The sequence below is a fragment of the Helianthus annuus genome, chromosome 13 (genome assembly GCF_002127325.2).
Source record: "Helianthus annuus cultivar XRQ/B chromosome 13, HanXRQr2.0-SUNRISE, whole genome shotgun sequence".
Classification (NCBI taxonomy): Eukaryota; Viridiplantae; Streptophyta; class Magnoliopsida; order Asterales; family Asteraceae; genus Helianthus; species Helianthus annuus.
Genome location: NC_035445.2, coordinates 162,626,592 through 162,650,603, shown reverse-complemented (window position 1 = coordinate 162,650,603; position 24,012 = coordinate 162,626,592). Strand labels below are relative to the sequence as shown.

Sequence of the window (24,012 nt, the reverse complement as noted above, 5' to 3'; positions counted from 1 at the left end):
CCTTCAACCCATCAAAGGGATGTTTTGGAAGAGGTTCGTTTAATGATTATTTAATCATTATTTTTTTAATATGCATTTGTTTATTGCTTAAACATGTAATTATTAATAGAAAATCATTTAATACTAAAAAACAATTATTTTTAATATGCATTCGTTTATTACTTAAACATCGTAGATAGGATTTGTACAAAAGTAGTCACATACTAAACGTTCACTTGTGCCCTCACGACCCATTCAAGATGTGACCATCTTGTTAACAGTGGCGAACTTGAACTTGATGCGGAAACATAAACTAAAAACTCGATTGATAATTTGCACGCCTCCATGAAGAGCTTGTCTTCCTCCCAATCAGAGAACGATGATGATAAATCCATATTATTTTGAGGGTGATATTTTCTCTGTAGAGTAGAATAGACTTAGGTGGGTGTATGAAATGAAGATTATGTAGTGTGGTTTTTAGTTTGAATGGAATGATGTTTAAAAGAAAAGAATTGATATTTTGATAATACTTCTTATGGTTTCTAACGGTAGGGGTTGATCCACATAATAAGACCACTTCATTAATTAATCATTTGATTTATCTCTAGATTTAATATTCAAGTTTTATATAACAATATTAAAACCAAATATCTTGAAATAAAATCATGACGAGCCCACCATTATAAATTTATAATTATTGTGGTGAGGGTGATCATCACTCATCACTCACAACACCCAATTAAGTTCCGCCATGTCATCAATCATTTTTTCATCACTCACAACCTCTTTTAGTGGCAATGGTCATCACTCACAACACCCAACAATAAACTCTCACACCTTCTCACATCCATTTATCACTCAACTTCCATCACTCGTTGATTTTATCACGGACTCAATCCCATCACTCGTGGAATTTGTAGGTGGCGGTGGAATTTGTGTTTGTTCCACGCGTGGAACATGGCTATCACGGGGGAAAACGAAACCACCCCGAGTCCCCTTATGCAAGAGACCAATAATACGACCACATGAATTTCGTGCTAGTGGTTTGCAACCAAGGTATACATATGGCAAAAGTTCTTACTAAAAATATGTTACGATCTAAAAGTATACATCTGTAAATATGAACATGTTTCATTATGAACGGTAATAGGTGCCTTGGAATAACCTCTTTCTTCAATTCATAAAGAAAGAATATTATATTTCTTAGTGTTCAATCCCACAAATTCAATTCATAAAAAAAAAATATTATATTTCTTAGTGTTCAATCCCACAAAACATTACAATTTTAACTTATAAAAACAGGTAAGCTATAATATATGAATTACTAATAGTTAATAAATGTTAATATGTTATGACAATCACATAAAGTACATATTATAAATTGTTTGTATACTATAAAATACAACTACTTACATGGATTTTAAAAACAAAGGAAAAAACTATCAACATACCAAACATCTTTTTTCGTATCCCTCCGTCCATTTTTATTAGGGCACACGGGGTGGACAAATTTTTGTCCTTGATGTATTAATTCAACGTGTGGAAGTTTCAATTTTTCCACCGCCGGTACATGAGTTTCATGCGTGGAAGTGGTTTGGCGTGATAAAATTCACACGTGATAAATGGAAGGATGTGAGGGGGTGTGAGGGTTTATTGTTGAGTGTTGTGGGTGATGATCATTTCCACAAAAAAAAAGGTTGTTAGTGATGAAATAATGGTTGATGACATGACAAAACTTGATTGGATGTTGTGAGTGATGAGTAATCACCACCCCCTCCCCCTTATCTTTTAAAACTCTACTATTAAAAAAAATGAAAATGTTGCTACGTAGGCCAATCACTTTTCCTTATTTAAACCAACATCATTATTTTGTGCTTAAATAAGATTGAAATCCACTCATTTTCTTATTAACCCTATATTCCACCATTCAACAACATTTTTTTTTTTTGTTGCTTGCATCCACAACTATCATAGAACAACACACAACATGCAGAATGCAACTCAAGAAATTCTATTATCTTCTTCCTCCACCACTAACATCCCAAAAAAACACTCAAAAAAACCCCATAAGCGAAACAAATGCGACGAGCCAAAAAACCGACATGAAAAAGGACGCGACGAAGGTGTTGGTAGCGGCGAACATCATCCAACATACCGTGGTGTACGAATGAGGAGTTGGGGAAAATGGGTGTCTGAAATTCGCGAACCAAGAAAGAAATCAAGGATATGGCTAGGAACATTCTCAACCGCGGAGATGGCAGCTCGAGCTCATGATGTGGCTGCAATAGCAATAAAAGGTCGTTCCGCTTTCCTCAATTTCCCGGACATGGTGCATCTACTTCCACAGCCAACCTCCACATCTCGTAAAGACATTCAAGAAGCCGCGGCTAAGGCTGCAGCCTCATGTGGCTGTGATAAAGCCAAACCACCTAGCCAGGACACACTCTCGCACTCGAGTTCTTCAAACCCTAATTTATTATCATCAGATAATACTCAGGAATCAGTGGCATCACAATCTATGGAAGATGATGATGCATTCTTTCACTTGCCAGATCTTTGTTTAATTAACTATCCTTCATCATGGCAGCTAGTTGAAGAAGTTGACAGTGGCTTTTGGCTTGAAGATGGTAAAAATGAGTTGTGTAATATTGCCACCAATTATTAGATCATGGTACAACATTGATCATATCAATATATATGAGATGGCCAACCACTATAAGAAAACTAGTATATGTATAACTGTATAAGTGCACTAAATTTGTGCATAATTAAACTGGCTACATTTCTTGACAAATTGCAATAATTATCTTCTAAACTTTTAAAAGGTAAAATAGAAGTTTTTATTTGTTCAAAGACATGCAAAACTATCAATGATTGATCTTTGATCCCACCCCTTCTAATAGCTCCAAACTATTGGTACCATATTGTCATGGAATCCTCTTTGAGCCCCACGCAAGGACAAGACATTTCGTCCCACTTATCAATAGTGGTCGCTGGTTTATCAGTGGTACGACCAAATGTGCAAGCACTTCTAAGGTACGTGCGCTTTTGATCTCTTAAGACCACCCCCAAGGATTTCAAGAGTAGCCGGTAAGCCTAGTGCTTAGGCACAATTAAGTAGATACAATGTTTGAATATTTGGTCTGTCACGATATGCACAACTCTAGATGATGCTATTTAGCGACGAGAACATGTCAGGAGGTATAGCGACTTCGTAATGCTTTCGGTAATTCAGCAAGTTGTGGTACTCTAAGTAAACAAGAATTAGAAAATCATAGGCACAACTTGGTATTGTACGAAGCATGACTTGTTAAGTCTGTTAGAGTTATGTTAGTTTTTTTTTTTTTTTTAAATCATTTTTTTTTTAATTTAACACGTTTAATCTGTTGTGGAATATTCATTTCGAATATTTTAAGATGATAAGATCACATGTGAATGAATAGTAAGTGATTATTAGAGTTTAAATTAGGTGACAAGCATCTTTCATGTACCTTCATTATTGTATCAATTATTAGTTGACATGGTATATGAATGTACGTTTCAACCATCCTTTATTGCTATAATTTCATAAACCATGTTATTTGTACTAGTTTCTTTGTCCAGGGTTCTAGCTTAACACGGTTCTTCATACACAACTGTTTCAGTCACTATAACACCATGTGTAGTGGGCAAAGCTTTGGGCGTGGAATGGGCAAAAAACGCCCCAATCATGGGTGCACACCGCCCCCGTGGGAGTATTTTAGTGGATTTTGGGTTGGGACGTTTCTCTTAAAACGTCTGATTCAAAAGTGATGACCAATAGAATTTTTGTGATGATTTTTTATTTATTTTTTATTTAATTCAATTACATAATATCTATTCATTGAAAGACATCAAGCCCCACTGCACCTCCTTTTAACTTCAAGCCCATTTGCTGACTAGGCGTCACGTGTCGCTTCATGCCTAAAGATGGGACATTTATTTCACTCACCACTACACATATTCTATTTACAATTAAAAATGATGATTATGATGCTCGAAATTCAAACGGTCTTAATTAAATTAATCACTAAGGTCATTTGTGGCGTTATTTTATGGTCGACTAGAGGGTGTGATATAAAGCCCCTAGGGGCTTTATCACGCCACATAAGCGTCACCTCAACGCCACGTCACATAGGGGGCTTTGAAGCTCCTTCCTTTAACTTGCATGCAATAGTTTAAAACCCTTCAATGCCATGGCGCCCCCTTATCTTGACCAAATGCTTCGATCAAGCCAAAAAACGCCCGTTAGCACCTTGGCAGAGAGTCTTTAGCGCACCCTCTTAGCGGCGGTAGTATGGTGGTTGGCGCCCCAGAGCACTATAATTGGTGAGGTGGCAGGGTGGCGTTAAGCCACACCCTGTGGCCTAACTGGCCAACCCGACAGATTTACCTAATAGGTCACCGGTGCAACCAACTTTTGTGATCAAAATGAGGTGGTGGCATATTTACTGAATGTTTTACCTAATAGGTTTGCGATCAACCTGATTTTTCCTTAACGATAGAGCATAATTAGTGAGTCATATTATGAGTTATAATTGTGTTAAGGAGCCTATTAGTTTTATCACTTGGTTAGTTTTTTTTTATAAAATGTGTAACGGGTTTATTTTTGTAGCAAATATTTATTTCTGTGACCGTGTTATATTTTATTCTTGAATTACTCTTTTACAAATTTCGCAACCCATTTATTATTGTTATTATTATCATTATTATTATTATTATTATTATTATTATTATTATTATTATTATTATTATTATTATTATTATTATTATTATTTAACTAAAATAATTATTTATTTTTACAAAAATGTGCCATAGATCTAATTTTATTTTTTACTTAACAATTTTACAAAACTCGTGACAGATTTATTAAGAGTTTTTTACAAAAAAAAAAAAAAAAAACAAAAAAACAAAAAAACAAGATTTATTTTAACTTTTAGTTATATTTTTATAAAATTTATGACTGTTTTCTAAGATATTCAACTTTGTTTTCTAATTTTATTAACAAACTTTACCACCAATTTCATACCAATTAAAACATTATTTTGTAATTATTGGGCCTATGGTATTAATTAGTGGCGTATACATGGGCTGTGTGTTTGCTTTTGTTACTTTGGATAACAGGCTTTAGATACGTTGGCAGTCAAACTCCAGCCAGTTTACTCGGTCTTGTTAGCAGAATGATTCTAGGGTTGTTGCTAGTGGTGCAAACGAGCTAAGCCGAGTCCGAGCTTGACTAAGCTCAAGCTCAAGCTCGATTAACTTATGTGAGCTCGGCTCAATTCGAGCTTTGTTTTTAAGGCTCGAGCTCGGCTCGTTTGTATTTTCTCAAGCTCGAGCTCGGCTCGTTTATTATCTACTAATTAATATATTAAATAAAAATAATATAAATAATAGACTTTTTAGGCTCGCGAGCTCGATAAGTGAATCTTGGGCTCGGGCTCGTTTACTAAATAAACTTATTTTTAGGTTCGAGGTCGGCTTGTAAATAAGTTTGAATAAGATCGGCTTGTTTACACTAAGGCTCGACGAGCCTAACGAGCTTCACATGCGAGGCTCGAGCTCGGGCTGGATAAACAAATGAGCTTTATTTTAGGCTCAAGCTCGGCTCGGGCTCGATAAGGCTCGGCTCGTTTCGAGCTTTTTCTCGAACTGAACTCGAGCCGATCTCGAGTAGCCCGTGAGCCGCTCGGCTCGTTTGCACCCCTATTTGTTGCACTTTATTCGTTTATCGTTCCTTATTTTCTATTATGTTTACGTTATGATGTAAGGTTGTAAATTGCCCTTTGTGAGCTTGAATAAAAGTATCGAATTTCATCAGTCTTGTATTTGATATCACTTTGAGTTTCTTCAGTAATTAACTTTTTACAAAATTTGCAACTAGTTAAGTTTTAGTTTAATAAATATTTTTATTAAAATTTGCGATGATTTAAAAACATTTGCTAATCTTGTAACCAATTTTAATCGATTGTGAAACTTTGGCAACTAATACGGTGAAGGAGTGGATGCAAACAGTTTAAAATCCAGAAGAATAACTATTCAAGTGTTCATCTTAAAATATATAGCATCACATTTAAATAAGAAATAGGGAAGAGCATCAAACAATAAAATAACCTTCGTGATTCATAGACTTGCTATGTATTTTATGTTAAATATTTTAATGTTTTCACAAACTATTTATATCCTCATATCCGAGACTCAAAAGTTTATTCGAGTAAACTCACAAACCGTTAAAATAATAAAAAAAAATATATTTTAACAACTCTTGAGCTCATCCATGATTTTAAAAGATTTGAAATAGTAAGTAGAGTTTTATTTAAATCAGTTTTGTATATAGCATTTGGGCTAAACTTAGTTGTCATTCATTTGGGCTGCCATTTAAGTCTGTAATCTGTACACCAGTTTTGAATATTTCATGAACGCGGATTAGGGCTGTTTGTTTACCTCTTAATGAGACTCTTAATGGTTCAGACTTCTTATTGGTTCAAACTGTTTGTTTCGTGAGCAGATGTCTGAATGGTTCAGACATTTGCCTCTGAATGGTTAAGTATTATACAGAGTCTGAATGTTAAGACCTCTAATCTGAATTGGTCAGACATTTGCCTCTGAAGGGTTAAGCATTATACAGGCTCTTAATGGTTCAGACCTCTTGCTGGTTCAACACTTAATAGTTCAGACCTCTTACTAGTTCAGCACTTAGCCATTCAGAAGTTGCCAAACAGCCCATTTATCAACCAAAATCAAAAAACATTTGACAATTATTCAATCTAAAATAAAATTATATTTTACTATGTATCATCTTCTTCCCATTGAAAGGTTGCATAAACACTCTATTAATTTCAAGCATTGCAATTTTCCATTATCTTTAAAGCTAGTTTCTAGCATATACACAGTTAGTAGTCTTAAATCTTGATCTGTGCCTGGCAGTTTAATTGTGTTTTATTTATGATACCATAATTTTCTCTAATTAATTTAATCTGATTATTCTCAAAAGTGACTACTGCTTATCTCTTTGTTAACTAAAGAAACTAACAGGAGAACTATTCACACATGTAATGTATCCAACTTAACATAGTCTTACTTGAGCAATATGATCATGATCCAATATAAAGTTTGTTGCTCGTCTACCTGCTATCCTTATGTAATTTGCCCTAATGATTGGAATGAAATATATAATGAACACTAAATATATATACATATATATATATACATATATATATATATACATATATATATATATATATATATATATATATATATATATATATATATATATATATATAAAGTATACTAGGAAACAACCACAATCTAAGTTCTTCTCTATGGACTCCCGTTTCAATCAATAAATTCCCTCAGTTTCAATAAATTAATTGACGCGGAAGATCATCGAAGCCCTTTTATCGGGAATGTATGGGTTATCTAGAGATATAGAAACGAAAAAAATCTTCAACAGTGGTGGTTGGTGTTTCAGCTTTAAAAATTTTTTCATTTGTCTTTGCTTTCATCCAAATTTTTCAACATTGGAGTCACTATTTATTAACTAACATACTTGAACAAAGATTTCGAATATAAAGCTTGAATAGAGTATATTTTCTTACAATACTTAGGAAGAACCATTGGAAATTTGACATTAAATATATGTATTCTACCTTATCATCAACATTCCATCAAATAACATTATGTAAAGATACTGGCATCTCATGTTGTTACTATGTTAAGAACTATAAAGTTGTAATATATATAATACTTGAATACTAAAAGGGGGTTTCTCTCGGTATCAGTGAGATTTTAATGGGTACGTTTGTTTGTTTGCACCAACTTAACCGAGGCTACGGAGAAGAATGCCTTCAAAAGTGATCCCAGGGCCAAAAGCCAAAGCAAGCCCCCATTCTTCTCTATTCTCTTTATTCCTCAACTCATCCCTCATATACTCCATCACATAAAAGATGGTGTTACTACTCACATTCCCAAAATCCATCAAAGCCTTCCTACTACAATCCAACTTCTCCCCTCTCAACTTCAATGTAGTCTCCAACCGGTTCAATATAGCCGGACCACCTGGGTGCACCGCCCAAAACAAATCGTTGAAATCCTCCAAGTTACCACCGGCTTTCTCCATCAATTTCTTGCAAAACCCTTCAATGTTATCATCAATCTTTTGGGGCAAGTCCCTTCCAAGCTTAAAATTTATTCCCTCTTCGGTAAGCCGACCATCTATCACATTATGAGTCCCTGGGAGGAACTGTTGCGTCGCGTAGCTCAGTTCCATAAACGGGGACTCAACTTTGGAGATTGGGTCTGCCCCAATAATAGCGGCGGCAGCCCCATCTCCAAAAAGAGCCGCTCCAACTAAATCATATGGACGCGACTTGTTTGGTGGTCGAAAACCTAAAATGGTGGTCTCAGAAGTGGTCAACAACACTCGGCTTCCAGGGTTGTTTTCTGCGATATCTTTAGCGATTCGAAGGCCAGTAACACCACCATAGCATCCCAAGAAGTATAGCATTACGCGATTAACATCATTCCTTAGCCCAAGCTCACTAGCAAGATAGAGATCACCTCCAGGAAGCCGAATTTCGCTTGATGAAACGTAGACGACATGAGTGATGTCTTCAGCAGGCCTTCCCCATTGTTTGAAACATGCTAAACTAGCTTCTTTTGCCATCTCGGTTACAGCTTGGTTCGCTATGCTGAGCCTTTGAGAAATAGTTGCTGAGCCTTCTGTTGCTAGTTCTGGATATTTGTCAAGGATTTCCTTCGACATCACTGTGTATCTTGTTTTCACTGTAGTTGTTTTACCTAGCATTGCAAAGGAAAAAAGGAATTCTTAAAATTTAGAGCTCAGTAGAAAAAAGGTGGTGAGTTAAGGTATTTTACTTTATTTTCCTAAAAAAACATTACAAAACATATATGTATTCTTTTTATCCCTAGCCGTATGTGAATGATTGAAAAATCTAGTTTACTTGGTCACAAATCAGTTGCAAATAGGCTTTTGTCGTCGAAAGTGCGGTCGCAAAATATCCATGGATATTTAGGTCTCCATTTTACGAACGATTTGCGATGAAATGACACTGTCGCAAAATATACGTCCGTATTGCACCAGATTGATTGCAATTGCTAATTTTGCCACTGGATTAATGGTGGTCGCTAATTTTGCGACCGGTGTGATTTTCATTGTGGTGTGATTCCATTGTAAATCGGTTTCAATATTTTATACCGTTTTTTCGGTAGAAAATTTGTTGCAAAGACATGCTTTTCTAGTAGTGTTATCGGTAATAATATAGTTCTCTTATAGAAGTCATTTAAACACCCATAAGTTCTAAGCTAAAATTTTGGTGTTACAATCGTTGCAAATATAAGATTAGAGCATTCCCATCCAGTCCATCATATGTAGTGTGTGGGGTTTTTAAAATGTAAAGAGTATAAAAAGTGGTTGTGAGTGGAGGAGAGAGAAATATTACTGTTAATCTGTATATTTGGGGGGACACTGTTCACCCACTATAATTTTTTAATATATATTAAAAGTGGTTGTGAGTGAAAGAGAGAGAAAAATGTAATATATATTGAAAAGGAGAGAAAAAGTATTTGTTTTTAGTGGAAATATATTGATATAGGAGTTGTTTTTTAGTGAAATGTATGTATATTTTTAGTGGATTGGATGTGAATGCTCTTAGCTGGTATTTAGGTGTAAAAGATCAAATACAAATAATTTTAACGTACAAAACGTACGAACTGAAGGTTTTGCTGAAAAAACGTGGTGGCATTTTCGTAATTATTAGTAATTATCAGAATTACTCTACAAATGATCCTGTAGAGTAATTTTGATCTTGTAAATAAATTTTGTAAAATGTTCTTGTAAAGTAATTATGATCTTGTATGGTAATTATCAAAATTACTCTACAAGTGTATCAAAATTACTCTGCATCAGAATTACCCTACAAGAATATTTTACAAAATTACTCTACAAGATCAAAATTACTCTACATGATCATTTGTAGAGTAATTTTGATAATTACCCTACCAAAAAATAATTACGAAAATGCCACCACGTTTTTTGGCTTTTTCATGCCTTTCGTACGTTTTGTACGATAAGGCACTTTGTACGTTAACTTTACATAACTACTATTAAAACAAACTTGCTTACACAAACGTTCCAACTTGGCTTTCATGGCAGAATCCATGCAGTTGGTGTCACGGAAAAAGCCTTCAACCAAGCAATCCTGTGGAACGAGTTGGCTCGGGAAAGCCTTGCCAATCGCTAGCACGGTGGCTTTTCCAGGAGTAGGAAGGCGATTCGTGGTTGATGAGTCGGGATTTTCGGATACATTCTTGCCATTCATCTTTGACATCTTGAGTTAAAAGATTGGTGGAGAGGTTGATGGAGTATGATGTATATATAAGGAGTGAATTTGAAGGTTCTTGGAGAATGTTTGGTTTGGAGAAGAAACAGCATGAATTTGTTTTAAAATCGCTTAATAAATACTTCTTGGATTTTGTTTTGTTTATTGGTACGTTGGAAGTGTGGTGGGATAACTAAATCATGAATTATTTGTTATATCAAAGAAGATTATTTATTCAGTGGAAAACCTGAATTTAACTTACCAATTGTCATAATATTTAATAGATTGCAAAGATCGAAGAACTAATGTTGTGAGATAGTCGGATAGAGTATATATAGTTAAAGACTCGGTGTTTATCATGTTCTAAAGGACTGGCTTCCAACCATAGTACCAATTAGCGACCCATCTCATTAGACTACCTACATACACAAGATGGCAACAAATTTTGATTTTTTTAAGCTTTCTCATGGGGACATTGTAAATCCACCACATTAAAAGTATCATTGACATAGCAATACGACAACACAAAACACGACCAATTTTGGTCGTAATATGGACGCAAAATTGATTTTGTGGCAGGTTCACTACAAGGAAACGGGCTTTTAGCGGCGACAAAAGTCACCGCTAAAGGTGCCCATTTTTTCATTTTCAATAATTTTCAGATTTTTACAAAAACCCAACTTGTCACTTCCAGTTTTACACAACACAAACTAGATAAACATATAAATTATATAAACATCCTAAATTTACTTAAAAGTCATTTGTTTTTTTGCACACAAACATCCTAAAATTATTAAAATATAAAACACTACATCATATTATCATCACCATCATTGTCATCGCCTTCATCATCGTCAACATCCTAAAATTACTTAAAACGTAAAAAACCACATCATATTATCATCACCATCATTGTCGCCACCTTCATCATCGTCATACATGCTTTCCCTTAATAGTCAAATTTAAATGCTGGTTGGGTTGATCCAAAAATATAGGTGATGTGCGTTAGGTGTAATATATTTTTTTTTTTGATGTATAATTAAGCCCTTTTTACACTTTTAGCCAAGTTTTAAATTTATAAAACACGATATTCACTAACACTAAACACACATATGGGCAAGTGCACCCATCGTGGACGTAGTATAGTGTTGGTAAGATACCGAGGTCGTCCAAGGACACAAGAGCTTTTAATACCGGTTTATCCTCAACGTCTAATCAAATCAAAAAGTGAGAAAAATGTTTTTTAAACTAAGAAAATAAAAACTAACTAAATGCTGAAAAATAAAATAAAATAAAAACAGATAGACAAGATGAATCACTTGGATCCGACACGTGTATTAGTATAACCTTTGATTATTTTCGCACTTTTGCACTTATTTAAGAGATTATCTTAGTTATTGTAGTAGGCCCCTCTTTTGAAGGCGACGTTACCCTCAACCCAGTAGTTTGAGTCAGCAAGGATACAATCCTAAAGGGTCGGATTATTGAAAGATAATGAATTAAGTTATTAATGCAAATTGTGGTAGGCCCCGCTTTCGGCGGTGACGTTACCCTCGGCTAAGTAGTCTGAGTCAGCAGGGATACAGTCCTAAATAGCCGGGTTATAGTATTAATAGTAGTTAACTTATGAGGGGGTCAAAGAGTTTGGATCCCCGCCATCCAATACCTATCGGCATTGAAGGAGATCCTACTAAATTTGACCCAGGTCCCAAGCAGGACCTCTAAACGCTGAACAAGGGCAAGACCCTTACCAAACCGTTCCCTTAACCCCCGACCAAGTAGCCAACATACCTCCATATAGACCGTGGAGATATGAATGGTGAAAATCTTTTATTTTATATAGACAGTAAAATAATGCCAAGACACCACGGACAAACGATAAGGAAAGATCACCTTCAACATAAGCAACTAGTTATTAAAGTCATTAATACAAAACCAAATAAAAAGTGCAAAAGATCGAAAAATAAAAAGTATTATACTAAACACTTGTCTTCACCAAGTGATGTAAGAGACTTAGGCAAACATGGCCTTGATTGTCAAGAACTCTTACGATCAATCTTGGATCCCGAGACGACTCACACACTCTACGATGGACAATGGATGATGGTGGTGGATGATGGTGTTATGGTGGTGGTGGGTGGTGGATGGAGTGTGAGAGAGGTGGTGTGCCAAGGGATGAGATGGAATGAAACCAAGCACTCCTATTTATAGGCTGAACAGAAGGCTGGGCACGGCCCCGTGTCCGCTGGACACGCCCCCGTGCCCGTCTATCACTCTCTCTCCTCATTAATTGTAATTCGCAATTACAATTAATGCGCCTGCTGTACTTTCACCACGCCCCCGTGCCCGCTGGACACGGCCCCGTGGTGGTCAATGGAAGCTTCTATAAGTTTGTCTTTTATGTTGCTTCTTGGGCACGGCCCCGTGCTGGCTGAGCATGGGGCGTGTTCAGACTTCTGCTTTCTCTTCTTTGCTTTGGAGGATGTCGTTGAGGGTCCGGGCAGTCTACTTTTATTCCTTTTCTTGTATTTATGCTAGAATTAGTTGTCTTTCTGCTTCTTTTGTGAATTTGAGCTCATTTCATCCTGAAAATACAAAAGGAAGACAAAAACACTCTTTTTCCAACATTAGTACTTAAAAAGGGTTAGTTTTATGCCTTAATTGATGTGATTTATATGTTGCATTTTACACACATCAAATACCCCCACACTTGAACTTTTGCTTGTCCTCAAGCAAAACTCTTTAAATGTGGCTTACACTCCCAAATGGAATAGGTAGAAGAGAAAGTTTTTGGCTTGTCATAGAGTGTCGGGAATCCAAGATCTTTGTAAGTTTTATTTTTATTTATTTACAATCCTATTCGTTATGATTTATTTAGAACGTTTCACAGGATAAATTACTTATTCGGGCATAGCATGCCTTATTAAAATTCCATTTATATACAAGTTCACATACCTCACGGGAGATCACTCAACACTCGGCCGAAGGTGTATTTTTTTTTTAGTGAATCACTCGAGAGCGGCATGGAACTTATGTCACACCCCCAAAATACCACCTAAGGAATGTCCCTGCAAGGCGTGTGACATACCCACAACGAGCCACTAATTACATTGAACCCATACAAGTTTATAAATAAAATCCTCAATTATTAATGAAAATACCATCAACAAGTTTAAATGAAAGCCAACATATTCAGCGGAAGCAATTAGTAAACCAAAGTTAAATTGTTCAAAACCAATGTATAGTATCAATAATCAATCACATGAATCCCTCCAGTCGACCCATGACCACTCCAGCTACTCCAGACACCAAGTTCCCAAACCAAGGTATCTAACGACCTGCGAGCATGCAACAAGTGTATCAGACAACGCTGGTGAGTTCATAGTTTTACGAAAACGTGGATTACCAAATTGATTAGTTAATCCATTGAATTTAATTCCGAAAGTAATGTTGAAAACAATGTTGATAATACCCCAATACAAGACGGCTTCTGATTATTTTGCCCTTTCTCCAATGCCCCTATCAAAGCATTGGTCATGACTAGGTCATTAGTTCAACACCCGTCCTCCCAGGTACGGGGTGAGGTTGCCAAACCTAAGTAGCGCTACTAACTAATACCATGTTACCTCCTCGGTAACCAAACAACACGGAGGGACTTTAAAGGTGATAGGAAGAGTATATTATCCAACATTCCCGTTTTTACCCAAAAGACTTATCCCTCCCCAGGATACCCACTGACTGTCCCAACCACCGGGACGCATGCTCAAGAGAGATGAACTCACCTTAGTTTTGCTCGGTTTATGATTACGTACTTCTACGCGTTAAATGTTAAGTCCGTTACACGCGACCTATTATATAATAACGTAAGTACACGCATGTAGGGTCATGCAATACGCTAGTGTTTCCAAACAATACAAGGTTTAAGTGAATCAGGTTAACAAGCTGTCATACAGTAGCATCCACGTAATAATATATCTACACATGTGCTAAAAATTCTGCCATCATATATATATATACAACTGAACATTTTACTTGCATCCCACAAACCCCACATTTTCATGTTCTTAAATTACTAATCCACTTAATAATAATAATAATAATAATAATAATAATAATAATAATAATAATAATAATAATAATAATAATAATAATGTACTCCTTATATATATTCTCAATTCACATGCTGCACATACAAATTATACACATCATCCGATCGGCCCAAAGTGAGAGGGGACTTCGGCCCATTCAACCCTTGTCCCTTTTGCATCACAAATCCATTACTTCTTATTTCAGCTAACGATATTCACATAACTGGCATTGTCATACGTATACAAACATAATTCAAGTAATCTGTGATTTCTACATTTTTATACATCTGTAGGGCTTCAATAGGGAGTCACAAGATGGGAAATATAACTATATAATAATTTGTTTATTTGATAAAATCATTAAATAAATTTATCAAAATAAATTTTTTTTTTTTTGAACGGCAAATTTGAATCACTGACGGACCACTGGAGTATCATCGTGCCACCAGCGGAACCACCCGATCATATCCATCTCCACTAGGCATAATGCCTATACACCAATTCAGGAGGAAACCCAATAAATATGGGAAAACCCCCCTTGTGGGAATCGAACTTAGGACCTATTGGTTCCAAAGCCTTATCCCACTCCCAAGATGCCACTAGGCTATAAAGCCATGGGCATCAAAATAAATGAGTCTAGATCTTAATTTACCAATAATAAAAAAAAAGAGAACTGGACAATATATCATATGAATTATGAAGTAAACCAGAAATCAAGAAGAATCTCAAATAAAAGTGAAGGTAATTGATTAGATCAAGACTTAACACATGGCCGCCATTTTACCAAGCCTTATCCAAACATGTAGCTTCAATTCTATTGGGCCACTAAAACTGATTATCATCAAAAGTGATTAGAATACCATTGTTGTTACATCAAAATTGATTAGGGATCACATGTTGACCACATGCACACACATCACTAACAGCCAACATCAATATCATGCAAAGTCATAGTTTTCATATACCATCTTACAATCATCAGATTCATGTATTTAATTCTAAATCCCCATATAATCATAATTCATCATGAAACACATACAATCCAATTAACGAACATCAAGCCACACAGATGATCACAATACTACACCATACAAACCCTAGTCCATTGATTTATCATTATGCATGTTCCCACTTCATGACAACAGTTTAACCTCACAACAATTTTCCTACACACTAGTTATTGAATGTCATTCATGCAATAAAAAAAAACAAGTAGCAACCTGATCAATCACAATAAGGAGACTCAATCAAATAGGATGATAACTAACCGAGAGATGTAGAGTGGGAGAGGAGGTGATCCGAATCGAGGAAAGGGGTCTTCGACTAGAAAACTGTCGTTGATCATTAAGGAGGGAGAAAGAGAGCTAGGGTTCGCTATTTTTTTTGTGAGTTTCTTTGTGAGATAATAAAAATCCGTATATGTGTATATGTTTAAACCGATGGGCCGGATCCACTTGGGCTCGTATAGGACTCTAGGAAGTTGGGCCAGAGGTAAGCAGATATCATAGAGAGGGTGTTTGGTCCATACACTAATTGTGCGGCTCAGGATAATGTGTGACCGGGGTGTATTCACATAACATATCACTTGACATAGTAATATAACATAACACTTGACGAAATCATATAACATAACACTTGAGGTAATCATAAATCATAACACTTCTAGGATAGCCCATAAACACGACATTCGTCAATAATCAATTAACTATACTCAACTAATTCTAACAAGTTCAACCTATGTGCACCCACAAACCCAACTTAATATGACACATGGAACGTAATGATACGAACTAAGGGTCATGGGATGAGGTAATGCTAACCTTGAAGGTTCGGATTGTCACAACTTACGCCTTCCATAGGCTTGCCAAGCAATCAATCCTCCTCCTTTTTAACTTTTTACCTTTGTAAATATCAAGAGGACTTTTTGGGTGAAGGGTTAGGCTTGGGCTAAAGGTGGGTGGTTGGGTTAGTGGTTAGTAAAAGGGCGAAAATCGTAAAAAGCGTCGGTTTTCGTGACACACCTTGTTTTTAGTGACTCTTATTTTGAAGTATTTCTCCAAACAAGCTTTTATATAGCTTTTGTTTGTTTTTGACTTCATCATATATATTTTTTTTTTGATAAGTCACATAAAATAGCGATCTTACGAAAAACCGAGCTTGTTACTAAAATAAATGGTGAAAAATAAAAAAGGGTTTTTGGTGGGTAAAAAGGGTTTTAGGGTAATGAAATGAAAGGTTTAGGCTCAAAGGGGCTAACTAGGGGGATTTTGGGTAGGTGGTAAAAAAAATGAAAAATAATGGTGTAGAAAGAAAAATATGGTTAGTCCTAACGCCTCCATCACTTACTTACTTGGGTTAAGTTGGTAAGGACCGGGAATGTATCGTCGTGGCAAGTTCTAGAGTCGTAAGAAACCAAGCGGCTATTCACACAAGAAACGGAAAATGAGCATTTAGTTTAAAGATGTATATTTGTATGCTCAATAAAGGCTCAAAACTCACTTTTGTGGGAATGGGTTTTTAATGCGATCAAGTATATATAATCGAATTTTTAACTAGACTTGTTATGCCGTTTCGTAATTTTCTTATGTTGGTTCTTTGTTATCACGACGCTATCGGTTGTAAATTTGTAAAAATATAACCTTCTTAGAACTTGTTATTCCCAAATTAAACCAAGACAAGTAAAAAAAAATTTTTTTTTTTTAAAAAAATTTGGGGTGATTAGCGGTTCCAATAGAGTTTTGTGTAAGGCTTGTAATTAGGATTTGCAAAATTCAAGGTTTTAGCATCCCCCCCCCCCACACTTAAATTACACATTGTCCTCAATGTGTCCCAAAAATAAGATTTTCGGTTGATTAGAATGTGTAAAAGTGGGTTAAAAAGCAAAGATTTATGTTACTGGCATCCTGGACACGGCCCCGTGGTGACCGGGCACGGCCCCGTGGTCAGGTGCCAGTAACAGAAATTAAAGAAATAAGACAGAAGCCTGGACACGGGGGCGTGTCCGCTGAACACGGCCCGTGTCCAGTTACCTGAACTGGGCGTTTTTCTGCAGGTGGCTCAGCACGGGGCCGTGTTGGTTGGGCATGGCCCGTGTTGAGCCTTCTGTGATGGAGATTTGTGTCGGGTTGCTCTGTTCTTTGTGCATGGGGTGTTGGTTCAAGCTTCCCTTAGTATCCTTCACCATCCCGAGTGTGTTTTATTCCTGCAAATTAAAACTAAACTAGAAAGCATAAAAGTTAAACTAATTTAAAACTAAGGATAGTTCCGCGGAATGCCTCCGTGGTGCGCCACGTTTATAAGGGTCCTTGGCTAGACCCTCCTTATCGGGTGGTTCTGGCTCATCTTCAATTAGGGGGTCATTTTTGCCAAAAGGATATTTCATTGAACGCTCAAGATCTATGCTCCTTTTGGATGCCCCTAACTGAAGAGGTAGATTGTTAAATTTCCGGTTTTTCAAAGCTTCATGAGTTTTTACGAAAGGTTTTCCTAAGACTAGAGGAGCGTCATCGAGGATGACAAAGTCGGTTGGAATAACCATTTGATTTGTTTGAACCAAGACATCCTCAACTACACCGATTGATTTTATTACCTTCCGATCGGATAGAAAAATGGCTATTTGAAGTGGAGCGAAATCACTAATACTTAATTTTTCAAAAATGTAGTTAGGCATTATGTTAACACAAAGATCTTTATCAATGGTGATATTACTAATAAATGAATTTTGAAAAAAACATGGAACCGGTGTAGTGTTAATTTCAAAAGGATCTTCTTTTATTAGTGAAGTTTGATCATTAGTTAACTTAACACTTACCATTTCTTCAATTTTTGTATTAGTGTTTAGCTCTTTTAAAAACTTAGCATGAGGGGTTACTAAACAATGATTTTCAAAAGAAGGTGACAAGAGATTAATTTCTTCTAAATTAGACTCTTCTTGTAATTTAACGTTATCGACCTCACCTCTTTCGTTGTTTAACTCATGTGTCGGTTTTTCACTTATTTGTTCTTTCATTTTTACATTTTCAACTATCTCTATGTTATTATTACAATTTAATTCTTCTCTTGCGCGGGATTCCTCTTCCCTTGCGCGAGACTCTTTTATGCAACGTTCGATAGTTTTAATGTGTTCTAATATCCTATTGGTCACTTCGGTGAGAGAAAAAGAATTGGGATCCTCAAAGCTTGAATCCGGTTGTTCGATCCTTGGCTCCTCATAGTACTCATATGAAGTAGATGGTTCACACCATTGTTCTTCATTGTAAGTATATGATGGATAAGGGTCGAAACTTTGTTCTTCATAGTACTCATATGAGGTGGGTTGTTCACGCCATGGTTCCTCATAATAAGAGTATGAAGGCGGTGGCTCATATCTTGAATCTTCAAAGTATGAGTATGAAGGCTCATACCTTGGTTCATCAAAATATGAGTATGAGGGAGGAGGTTCATACCTTTGGTCTTCATAGGATGTGTATGAAGTTGATGGCTCGTACCTGGGCTCCTCATAATGGTTGTATGAATTGGATGGTTGATATGAGTTATTATATTGAACCGAGCGTGCATTATGACAATTAGTGCAATAATTACCCCTATAATCATCCTCATCATAGGTGTAGTTGTAACCTCCTGAGTATTGATTCATAAGAATCACTCAACAGATCACAACTGAGTCTCGGGACCAGAAAACAAAAATAAAGATGGAAACAGAGGCTGGACACGGCCCCGTGTTCAGGGTCTGTATCTGGGCGTTTTAATTAAAGTTACTGGTCACGTTGAGCACGGGGGCGTGTTCAGTGAGCACGACCCCGTGTTCAGACTCTGTATCTGGGTATCTAGCTAAAAATATGCAGCACGGGGGCGTGTTCAGTGAGCACGGCCCCGTGTTCAGGCTACTGTAAATGCAAACTAAGCTAAAATGCAGAAAAATTTGCGCGCGTTTTAAAAAGGTTTTGAAAAACTGATTAGGCCGTCGATTTTAAGCTTTCTTAAAATCCTTGTGTCCCCGGCAGCGGCGCCAAAAACTTGATGCACGTTAGGTGTAATATATTTTTTTTTGATGTATAATTAAGCCCTTTTTACACTTTTAGCCAAGTTTTAAATTTATAAAACACGATATTCACTAACACTAAACACACATATGGGCAAGTGCACCCATCGTGGACGTAGTATAGTGTTGGTAAGATACCGAGGTCGTCCAAGGACACAAGAGCTTTTAATACCGGTTTATCCTCAACGTCTAATCAAATCAAAAAGTGAGAAAAATGTTTTTTAAACTAAGAAAATAAAAACTAACTAAATGCTGAAAAATAAAATAAAATAAAAACAGATAGACAAGATGAATCACTTGGATCCGACACGTGTATTAGTATAACCTTTGATTATTTTCGCACTTTTGCACTTGTTTAAGAGATTATCTTAGTTATTGTAGTAGGCCCCTCTTTTGAAGGCGACGTTACCCTCAACCCAGTAGTTTGAGTCAGCAAGGATACAATCCTAAAGGGTCGGATTATTGAAAGATAATGAATTAAGTTATTAATGCAAATTGTGGTAGGCCCCGTTTTAGGCGGTGACGTTACCCTCGGCTAAGTAGTCTGAGTCAGCAGGGATACAGTCCTAAATAGCCGGGTTATAGTATTAATAGTAGTTAACTTATGAGGGGGTCAAAGAGTTTGGATCCCCGCCATCCAATACCTATGGGCATTGAAGGAGATCCTACTAAATTTGACCCAGGTCCCAAGCAGGACCTCTAAACGCTGAACAAGGGCAAGACCCTTACCAAACCGTTCCCTTAACCCCCGACTAGGTAGCCAACATACCTCCATATAGACTGTGGAGATATGAATGGTGAAAATCTTTTATTTTATATAGACAGTAAAATAATGCCAAGACACCACGGACAAATGATAAGGAAAGATCACCTTCAACATAAGCAACTAGTTATTAAAGTCATTAATACAAAACCAAATAAAAAGTGCAAAAGATTGAAAAATAAAAAGTATTATACTAAACACTTGTCTTCACCAAGTGATGTAAGAGACTTAGGCAAACATGGCCTTGATTGTCAAGAACTCTTACGATCAATCTTGGATCCCGAGACGACTCACACACTCTACGATGGACAATGGATGATGGTGGTGGATGATGGTGTTATGGTGGTGGTGGGTGGTGGATGGAGTGTGAGAGAGGTGGTGTGCCAAGGGATGAGATGGAATGAAACCAAGCACTCCTATTTATAGGCTGAACAGAAGGCTGGGCACGGCCCCGTGTCCGCTGGACACGCCCCCGTGCCCGTCTGACACTCTCTCTCCTCATTAATTGTAAATCGCAATTACAATTAATGCGCCTGCTGTACTTTCACCACGCCCCCGTGCCCGCTGGACACGACCCCGTGGTCAATGGAAGCTTCTATAATGTAACACCCCAAAAATAAAAGACACAATAAATAATAATAAACTTAATGTGATTAAGGAATATATAGTAATATGGTACCTAAATGTGGGATTCTAAAGAATACATAGTAATATGGTACCTAAATGTGGGATCCTAAAGAATATGTAGTAATATGGTACCTAAATGTGGGATCCTAAAGAATATGTAGTAATATGGTACCTAAATGTGGGATTCTAAGTTAAGATTTACAAGTTAATAAACTTAAGGGGGGAAACATGGTAAATGCCAAACTATTAGGTTAATAGTGAGAAAATCACAAAACCCACACACTGTATATGTGTGAATCGACCAGGAACAAAGAAAAACAAGGGCTCACCCTTGTTCTCACCAATTCGCCAAATTGACAAGGGAAAATCGATGTTTACTAGTTGCATGTAGTAGGATTTCGATCATTTACCCATACCCAATTAAGTGGTAAGTCGAATTTCTGGATTTGATAAGTTGTAGAATTAGGGTTTCGACCCAATCATGAAATCATGTTATGATTTGTGTTGTATAGATGATAAGAATACCCCCTAAAGTAGAAATCATGCTCGATTTTGGTTAATTGAAAGAAAGCCTCTATAAACCCACTTTGTGAAATGTGTGTTATAAATATGAAGATTATAGGAATGATAAATATATGCAATTGATATGTAATTCAGCTTATAGTACCCGAATGCTAGTTAAACTGATGTAGATTAAGGGAATTGCAAGGATTAGATTGAGTAGTGATGACATATAGGATGAAATAGCAAGTCATGCTTTAAATACTTGTACACTATGCTTTATAATTATAACGCACACTAGGTGTTCAATGAAATGCTTGAAAGAGTAATTAAGTGTAAATTGAAACGTGATGAAATGAAAGTTGGGGTACTAAACGGATGAATGAATATGTTGAAAAGGTTGTTTCGCATATTACATTTCATATTTGGTCATAAGAGGCTGGTTATGAGATTTAGTGGGTCAAAACAGCATGAAAAGTTAGTAAATTCGTTTTGACAGCAAGCTGTTTGGAAGCATTTCAGCTTCTGTGCTGATTTTATAAAAATCATATAAAATCATAGGAATGTCCGATTGTTACGATATTTATATGCTTAGAAAGATCTCTGAGTGTAGATCATTTAATATTTGAACATGAAGAACTGAATCAGAAGATAAATGGGTTAAAATGTGTCGTGAACAGCTGCTGCGCAGAAAGTTGCTGCACAAATTTTAGTATAAATATTCAGTAAAAATAGTTGTATTGTTATGCACACTTGTATGAATCATGAACTACTAATTTTAATAAATTATTAGTAAGTTATTTGATTGTTTTAAGTGTCTAAAACACTTACCAACTAGTTTATGCATATAATTGCACCAACGGGTCGAAACGGGTTGTTGATAGAAAATAGTAGAATGGATGTGTAAAAACCAAGGTGTTAAGAAATGGTATGAAATGTTTAACATATGAAGCAAGTTGCCTAACTTAGAAAATGTTATCATTCTAAGTATGGAATTTTGAAAGAATAACGAACATGATGTAAATACATAATTATGCATGCTAGAAGCTCATGTATGACTATTGTGATGATGGAATGATAAATTGTTAGATTGATTAGCATTATAGTATTATGATACATGTTGAACTCATTAAGCGATTGACACGTGAATAGAAGTGTGATTATTGATGCGTATGATTATGTATACTAACTATTGAATGGATGTAATGGAATGAGATAATAGGAACGTGTCAAGGAGAGGTCAAGCATAGGAGGATAACGGGTCAAGATAAGGCAAGGTGACAAATACACTTATTGGAGTACTCGAGGTAAGTGAATTTCGATTCACTTTTTAGTAAGTTTAATAGATATTAATACTTATGTTTACGAAACATCATGAAAGAACATGTAATAATCAGAAGTACAAAGCCAATAATGCCTCATTATTGAAGAAGGTTGTATTTAAGCCGAAAGTAAATTGGTGGGTTTAAACGGGTCGAATTTTATGTGCATATGTTGCGTAATGTAATGAAATTCGTTATGGTTATGACCTTGGGTAAGAATTTTTAGTCATTTATGTAAGAGGAACATTTCCCGGACCATTAGGAACAAGTTTTATATGATTCGGTTGTCGGTTGGTGAATGAACGGATTGTTTCGTGTTAGTGTAGGAAATTTTATAAGTATACGTGTATGGGAATCCAAAAGGCACGTGGGTTGAATCATAGATTGTCTATACTATGTAAGGTTGTGAATGTGTCATTCCGGCATAAACCTACATGTAAACGAAGCTTGTGTATATATTCGTGATTAATTGATTGTGCGTAGGAAGGAACATTGGCATGTATGAAGGTACGCATGTATATATATATATATATATAAGTGTATATATATATATATATATGTATGTATGTATGATAATAAGTACGTAGGTGTGAATGTATGTGTGAATGAATGTTCAATGCTTAAGACATATGCATGAACGTTATCAAAGTGTTCGAGTATTTATGGTTACTAATGATGTGCGTTGAGTTGGAATGTAATGTAGGTATGGGATCGTTGGCTTCATGAAGAAATGGAGCTGGATTTGGATAAGAGTATTTAAGAAAGCGCTTGGACAATTCCACGACTACTTTATAGAATGCTCTACGAAATTCTATTATATAGTTTAATGTTGTATGGTATGTAAATGACTAATGGTTTGGTTTTACGTGGTGTCCACAGGTATCGCTTGGGTTTTCTCTACATTTATTGAAGTGAAGCGGACTTAGTTCGAGATGAGAGCAAGGATTGTACGGGGAGAATGGTCACATAGTGTAACTCATATAGGTTTTGAAGTATTAATGTTATAAAACGTTATAAATCCGTTTTAATGAATATATGGCATTTCGCATTGAACCTTCATGTGTTTGATATGTCTATTAAAGAACGAAATTTTTGGGCTCTTGTTTTCCGATGCGTCGTATTTTAAGTTATTACACGTTAGTCTTACAGGGAATTGTTCTTATTACGAACGGGTCATGCCCGAATTTTGTTAAATAATAGTATGATAATATTACATTTTGGAATGTGTAATTTGGGCGTAACAAGTTGGTATCAGAGCCCTGGTTTGAGGGAAATCAAGTATGAGGAGGCAAATACTTGAACTCAAACCTGTGTGCTCTTGTGACGAGGAACC

The 24,012-nt window shown here is 36.1% G+C and overlaps 2 protein-coding genes and 1 long non-coding RNA gene across 3 annotated transcripts; 2 read left to right on the top strand and 1 right to left on the bottom strand.

The window, feature by feature from the left end:
• The first annotated feature begins 1,876 nt into the window (after positions 1–1,876).
• LOC118485520 (ethylene-responsive transcription factor ERF039-like) lies at positions 1,877–2,814 on the top strand. Its single transcript, XM_035981710.1, has one exon. It carries the CDS (start codon positions 1,967–1,969, stop codon positions 2,642–2,644), a length of 678 nt encoding a protein of 225 aa, XP_035837603.1. The 5' UTR covers positions 1,877–1,966; the 3' UTR covers positions 2,645–2,814.
• Positions 2,815–7,600: 4,786 nt separating this feature from the next.
• LOC110903499 (type III polyketide synthase A) lies at positions 7,601–10,373 on the bottom strand. Its single transcript, XM_022149396.2, has 2 exons — positions 10,142–10,373; positions 7,601–8,796 (listed from the first exon to the last, which is right to left on the bottom strand). Exons 1-2 carry the CDS (start codon positions 10,344–10,346, stop codon positions 7,817–7,819), a joined length of 1,185 nt encoding a protein of 394 aa, XP_022005088.1. The 5' UTR covers positions 10,347–10,373; the 3' UTR covers positions 7,601–7,816.
• Positions 10,374–22,477: 12,104 nt separating this feature from the next.
• Positions 22,478–23,732, top strand: LOC118485519. The gene is made up of 2 exons (XR_004876501.1): positions 22,478–22,664; positions 23,383–23,732. It is a non-coding gene; the product is annotated as an uncharacterized LOC118485519 (long non-coding RNA).
• Positions 23,733–24,012: the final 280 nt, after the last annotated feature.

Coding starts and splice junctions, on each gene's coding strand:
- LOC110903499 (XM_022149396.2), bottom strand. CDS start 10,346: ATGTCAAAGATGAATGGCAAGAATGTATCCGAAAATCCCGACTCATCA. Junction 8,797..10,141: donor AGCCAAGTTGGAACGTTTGT/GTAAGCAAGTTT, acceptor TTGCAATGCTAG/GTAAAACAACTACAGTGAAA.
- LOC118485520 (XM_035981710.1), top strand. CDS start 1,967: ATGCAGAATGCAACTCAAGAAATTCTATTATCTTCTTCCTCCACCACT.